General features: G+C 39.3%; 1 protein-coding gene and 1 long non-coding RNA gene across 2 annotated transcripts in view; both read right to left on the minus strand.

Moving 5' to 3' along the window:
• Positions 1-593: 593 nt before the first annotated feature.
• On the minus strand, positions 594-1,207 carry LOC143738512 (uncharacterized). Its single transcript, XR_013203893.1, has 2 exons — positions 955-1,207; positions 594-883 (listed from the first exon to the last, which is right to left on the minus strand). It is a non-coding gene; the product is annotated as an uncharacterized LOC143738512 (long non-coding RNA).
• Positions 1,208-2,706: 1,499 nt separating this feature from the next.
• The window catches only part of LOC143738513 (midnolin-A-like), an 18,903-nt gene continuing 14,109 nt past the window's right edge, over positions 2,707-7,500 (minus strand). Inside the window, exon 7 of the mRNA XM_077230494.1 lies at positions 2,707-4,114. Coding sequence (XP_077086609.1) covers positions 3,870-4,114 — 245 coding nt within the window. The 3' untranslated portion in view covers positions 2,707-3,869. The remainder of the gene's footprint in view (positions 4,115-7,500) is intronic.

The raw sequence follows: 7,500 nt of genomic DNA on the forward strand, positions 1-7,500 counted from the left end.
AGCCGACCAATCAGAGCACAGTGTGCTTTTCAGGAGGAGGGGCTTCATAGAGACAGGAAGTAAACAGAGCGTTACTGACAGACTGGGAAGAGAGGAGCCGCAACAATGGAGAATATGAGGAAAATAATCAACATTCAAGCAGGAAAACCTGTTCTAGTAGAGCCTGAAAACAACATTAAGACTCTGTATCAATGAGCTCATCCTCAATCACAGACTGGGTCGATATATCAGCAGACCTGCAGGTGTGACAGTAAATCCTGCTCATTATTTGAGGGTCACAGGAGAACGATTAAAGATCAACGCTTTATTACAAACCCTCAAAGCGGCCCGTCAGACACCAGTATGGATCCGGTCACTGCGGTTAATAATACACTGGGAATTATGGCTGCAAACTGTTATAAATCACATTTACACTGCAAAAAAATAAAAATCACGTTCTTCCTCAGTGTTTCTGTCTTGTTTTCTAGCACAAATATCTAAACATTCTTAAATCAAGATTACTGGAGTAGAAGCTAAAATGACTGAAGATATTAGGTAAAAAATAATGAAGTTAGTTTGTGCTTAAAACAAGAAAATAAAACACTAAGTTCAAAGAGAAAACAATGTTTATTTTTCTGGCCCCATCGAAGATATTTATTCTTGTTTTCAGCAAAAAACTCACTTCACTTTGATACATTTTACAGAAAATAAGACCATTTCTGTAATCCACGTTCAGATCTACAATTACATCCTATTGTCAAACTAAATGTTTTGACCTAGTTTTTGTGTGTGTTTCTCTAGTTGTGTGACTTGATTGTGAAGCGACTCGTTGGTTGTTTATGTTTCACAATGTCAGACTCTGGTTTCTGTTTCAGATCCTCTTCAACAACAAACAACAGAATGACTGGAGCCGCAGAACACACACACACACACACACACACACACACACACACACACACACACACACACACACACACACACACACACACACACACACACACACACACACACACACACACACACACACCTGTGTTTGAAGAAAAACACATCAGTCACATGACTCACCCGGTGTCTAGACCAGACCGACCAACGTCATCGCTGAAACATAACAAGCTACCATTGTTGTTTAATACAAAGTCTAACTTAAATTTCTTTGTAGGAACCCAGTCATCAAGAAATACATATGAAACGTTGCATGTTTTTATCATGTTTAGTCACGGTGTAATTCAGGCGACACTGATATTTAAAGAGAAATCAGAAAACAGCAAACATTTCTTTATCTTAATTTATTACCTAAAAAGAAATAAAAACTAAATTGCAAGCCACAAAAATGTATTGCTCATGAAAAAAAAAAAACGTACTATAGGCTACCTACTAACAAAAAGAATGTGAACGTTAAGGGAACAACATTCCACAAACATGACGAGAACGTCACTCTTAATTAAACGTGCGCTGAACATTCCAAAACTTGTAACATTTATAGTAAAATGTTCTAAGAACGTTCCATGTGAGCTGGGGTGGTTTACAGTGTGACACAATAAAGAGAAAAGTAACACAAAACCACAGTTTCACAGTTAACAGATGGTTTTATAAATTAATACAGTCGTATGAATGAATGTGCTACACGAGGAACCGCTCGCGACTGAACATAATCGCTTCATGCCTGACAGATAATATCAGGATCTGATGCATAAACAGGACAACAAACACACGACAGAAAAGCAGGAGAGAGATCAGTCACTCATCAGAGTTCCCGAATCCCGATCCCACAGTCTGACAGGAACAGGAAAAACACATTCAGACAAGAGTTTGGGGAATCAACACACACACACACACACACACCGATCCAGGCGATTTGCATTCGTTGTTTCTTAAAGATAAAACAGTCAGTGAGTTCATGTCGTCCTTCACCCGCTGTCCGACAGAAGAGAGAAATGAGTGTGTGGTTTATTTCAGCTTTCAGAGTGACTGATGTTTCCTTCTGTCAACGTGTGTTTCTGGAAACAGTCCTGGAATCTGTTCAAAACGCTCAGATTCATCATAGCAATCACAGAAAGCGACAGTCCGGGAGGAGAACATGAACTGTGTCTTAGAAAGACATGGACGAATCTCATAAAACATGTCGATCATATTTCACCCCAAAGAAGCTGTATTTTCCATAAAGAAAAAGCCTATTTTTAAGCACAATTTTTAAACAAATCTAGTGCTGTGCAACGATTAATCGTGATTAATCGCATCCCCCGAAAAAGTTTGTATTTACATTATATATGTGTGTGTACTGTGTATAAATTTCTAAATACACACACATCCATGCCATATAGTTAAGAAAAATGTGTTATTTATATATAAAATATTTATAATATAAATTATATATACAGTATATACATGCAAATATTTCTTAAATATATACATGCATGCGTGTGTATTTATATATACAATTTATATAATTATACACAGTACACACACATATATTATTTTGGATGCATTAATCACGATTAATCGTTGCCCTGCACTGATATATATATACTTGCATTACGGTGATATTTGGGGTTTAAATGTGCTGAAATGTTTTGAAAAATTTCACAATTAATGTTAATGGTCCTAAAAACAGGCTTTTTTTGCGCTAATGTTAAAAATAATATCCATTTTAGGGTGAAATATGAGCTGTACTTGTTTTCACGAGATCCAGGATTCATAAAGAAATGAACAACCTGACGCACTGTTCTCTAAAACACGTATCAAAAATATTTTAATGCTCGCGAGAGAAATGAACTGTGCAAAACATCATCTAACCAGAGCTTCACCTGACGTGATAATGCTACATACTGCGTTTCATAACATCCATCGAGAGTACTGAGAATCACACTGTAATAAATCATGTTCTTCCTCAGTGTTTCTGTCTTGTTTTCCAGCACAAACATCTAAACATTCTTAAATCAAGATTAGGGATGCACTGATATGAACATTTTGGCCGATACCGATAACCGATAATTTTTTTTATTTTATTTTTGAAAGCCGATAACCGATATATTGGCCGATAAATCTAAATCCAAATTTTTATATAATTTTTGAGAGCCTGATTACAAAAACAGAAGTCTCAGCATTAAAATCCACGTTCCAAACACACAAGTGCAATGATGTTTTCATTATAATTTTATGTAGCTTATGTAACGATATGACAGACTTGTGTTGCACTTTACTTTTCAGAGTCATTCCAATCATATTTCAAGCAGTTCATAACCATCATGTTGAACAGTGCGCTTTGAAGAGTCTCAGCTGAAGGAAATAATACATTATTTATCGGCTTTAATATATCGGCCAGATTTTCTTATCAGGCCATAACTATAACATTAAAAATGAACGGTCACTGTGATTTTGGATATTTTGCACATATTATGTTGATCCTGGAATAACATTCCTGTCCCAAAATTGAGTCCTTACCCTAAACCTAACCCTACCCTTAACTTTCCCCTAAAATCAGAGCGAAATGACAGGTGAATAACACTGATGTTGAAGCACTTCACCCTGGTTCTAAGCCTAAACTTGACATAAACTGTGAACTTGTTCCTCAAATCTGATTGGTTGATCTGAAAGATGTTCCAGGATCAATAAAGATGTTGGTTCAGGAACATGTGGTACTTGGTGAAATCACGTTCACCAAAAAGGTCCACATATCATCCGATACCGATACGGTGGCCGATATATCGTGCATCACTAATAGAAGCGAAATGACTGAAGATATTAAGACCTGTAAATGTATCCTGATGTAAGAATGTTTAGATATTTGTGCTGCGTGATTTGTTTGTGACGAGACTCTGAACGGACTCCTGAAGTGTTGCACAGCCTCTGCTTCACTGTTCGAGCGGCACGTGTTCATCCTGTCGTCCAGCTCAAGCCACAACGAACTCCGCGTTCCTGTCCGACGGCGCGTCGGGTTTCCAGACCGGCTCCTGGAAGTCCAGATCCAGGGAGCCGTCGCTGTCGCTGCGAGAGGTCTTGCGCTCGGGGAGCCAGTGGAGCGGGGCCCGTGTGTCCCTCCGGGCCCTCCGCCGGAGCCGGCGCTGCCGCAGTAAGAGCCGCAGGTGCTCCAGCTTACAGCGCGTGGCCTTGTTCTCCGTCTGACGCAGGCGCTCACCTGAGACACAGACACAACATCACTGACACTCATGTTTAAAACCATAAAGTGTACGAGAGCTCGAAATCCAAAAATGGCGTACGGCAAAAAACATTCAGGGAAAAGGCCTTTGCTCACCAAGTCCGAAATTCTCGCACGTTAAAAAAAAATTCAACCTCACGTTATGTCAATCACGCTTGCACACTGTATACGACACTTTCGCCCGTCATAAAAAAATTCGGATCGGGTTTGTTTTTCAGCTTTTTCGCATCCGTAGCCAGCATTCTGAGAGGTTTTTTGACAATTCAGAGCCACCGTACAAGCGAACGACAAAATCCAGAATGTCGTCTGACAAGTTGATGCACTTCGTCTTGCAGCACAAAGTACTGTATGTATGAAAAACAAAATTGGTGGTCTTCTTTTTAATATGTGGCTCCAGCAAAGCGTCAAACTGTTCCATGACATTCTGAGGTAAATTTTGAATCGCTCGGGATAATTTCACGATAAGGAGCTGAAACTCTCCTTCCTCTCGGCGCAATCTCAGGATTGGATGGACCCAATATTTCCTCTTTCTTTTTCTCTTTCTAAGAAGAGAGAGGGCAACAAAATCCTCCTCACTGCTTTCACCATTCAAACACCATTCAAACTGCTTGGTACGGATGCGAAAAAAGCAGAAAAGCGAAGCAGATCCGAATTTTTTTTATTACGGGCGAAAGTTTCGTAGACAGTGTGCAAGCGTGATTGACATAACGTGAGGTCGAATTTTTTTTTTTTAAACGTGCGGAAATTTCAGATACGAATTCCGGACTCAGTGTGCAATGGCCTTTAGAAATAGCTCTTTAAAGGTCCTTGCACACTGAGTCCGAAATTCGCGTCCGAAACTTTCGCGCGTTAAAAAATGAATACGACCTCACGTTATGTCAATCACATATACACACTGCCTAAGAAACTTTCGTACGTCATAAAAAAATTCGAATCGGGTTCGATTTTCTGCGTTTTTTGGAAACGTAACAAGCAATTGAACAGTGTTTTGACAATTCAGAGCCACCGAATGACGGATACGAAAAAACTCAGTGTGCAAGGGCCTTAACGCAACTATTGCAGGTCACCACTTTATACAGTGAATAGTGATTTTATTAAACAAAATGACTTTGGTCCCCTGTTAGATGGTAAAGTGCGATGCCTGTTTGGTGGCCTTGCCATTTCTTACTGTCACACACACATACACACACACACACACACACACACACACACACACACACACACACACACACACACACACACACACACGGTCAAGAATTTGGACGTCAGATCTCAACATTTCCGGTTGACTTGCTGCATTGCTGCAAAATGTTCAGTTGGCATCTTAGTTTCACCAAATGAAGATTTTCAATTAAACAATCAACATAAAATGAGTTGTGACTTAAAAAATCTTTTTACAGTGTATTTTTTATAGCAAGAACTGACACTGCAGATTCAAAACACCAGGGCTCTCAAATATTTCTATTTATTATTTTTTTGTAACTCCTCGGTAATGATTTCATGTAATTTAAGTGCTTAACTCCATTAATGAGAATAGCATTTTTAATCTAAATGTGTATATCATATGTAAAACAGTTTAAATCATCATTATTTTATTTATTTAAACTGTTATTGTGCACATGCACTGTATTTATGATTAGGATTCATAATGAAGATTTAAAGTGGTTTTCCTTCATCTGCCGTCAAGTTTGTTTTTATAAAATCACAACAAAAAATAAATCACAGTTAGAGATGAAGGATCACTTTCTCATTCAAAACAACGGAAAAAAAAATGTCAGTGACCGGTTGTGCGTTACACACTACTAAATATGTTTGGTTGCACTATTAAACTCAGTTGACCTGTGATCTATATATTCACGGATCAGGAATAAACCGGCAGAATGACTGAACTGCATCGGTAAGATCTTGTTTTCAATCCTTTTAGACATAAACGCTACAACATTATGTTAATGGATGACTTTGTTAGTCAAATACAGTTTCTGAATGTTATTTTCATATAAAATCACCTATTATGTTTTTCATGATTAAGTAGTATTGTATTTTATGTGAGGCAAATTGAGTTTTAGTTTATGATAATAACCCAGGATCCGAACATCCAGACACATTATAGCGAACTAAACTCTCATGAGAATGAGGTCAAAATGGTTCTTTATTTAGTTTTTGCATAGATCGTCAGTTTTCTGTTCCCGTCAGGCCGGATTAAACTCTTCTTTTGACATTTTTATTATTTCTCCTCACTGTAACTGGACGTGCCTAGAATGTCTTTACATAAATCTGGCCCTGATTCCCGTGTAAACCTGGAGGTCTGATCTTTCCAGATCTGCTGACCCAGTCAGTGACGCTTCATCAGCATGTTTCCACTGAACACACACACACACACACACACTGCGAGGCTCCTGGAGACCCCTGAGGGCCAAAGTGTCCATGAGCAAAGCTAAATAATTCATGCAGCCAGTATGTTGGAAAGATGTGAGAAGAGATAAGTGTGTGTGCATGTGTGTGTGTATTAGGCCAGTGGTTGCTGGTTAATGTTCACTAACGGGGTCGGGACCCTCTGAAAGCTCGGCGTGACCCCGTGGATGACCTCTGAGAGGTCACGTCTCATTCAGAGCTCAGAGAACAGGAGATGAGCACGCGACGAGCCGTAACCGCCGTAATATGCCACTTTAGTCAGATGATTATATTTTAAGTGGTTGTTCTAAAACAAGACATCAGTCTTGAATATTTTAGAGGTGTGGTTTCAGTAGTCATGTGCTGAACTTTGCAGAACTAAACACAAATGACCAAACACACACTGCTCAATGAATCAGAGGAGAACATGAGAAGTGTGCGAGGATAGAGTCAGAAAACATGACTTCCTCTTCCACACACACACACACACACACACACACACACACACACACACACACACACACACACACACACACACACACACACACACACACACACACACACACACACACACACACACACACACACACACACACACACACACTTGAAGGGGTTTATTCTGAGATCCCACACACACACACACACACACACACACACAGACACACACACACACCTGAAGGGGGTTTATTCTGAGATAACAATCATCTGGACGACATTATCCCGCTTATTACACGGATACTTGCCACATAAGTACATAATTAGACACGAAATCTGAGTTACAAGAGATAACGACCGCTGAAAACAGATAACACCGGCTCACTGAAGTCAGCAGGGCTATACACTCGCTTGGAACGGTTTTTCTTTGTGGATGTATTGTTTTGCGTTTGGTGAGCTAATAGAAAATTAAAATATTGTGTGTAGAGTAATTTAATTATGCCATCCAGTATCGTGGACTCTCTCTCGTTTCATACAAA

Source organism: Siphateles boraxobius, unplaced genomic scaffold (assembly GCF_051911475.1).
Source record: "Siphateles boraxobius isolate OS27281-9 unplaced genomic scaffold, OSU_SipBor_1 146, whole genome shotgun sequence".
Lineage (NCBI taxonomy): Eukaryota > Metazoa > Chordata > Actinopteri > Cypriniformes > Leuciscidae > Siphateles > Siphateles boraxobius.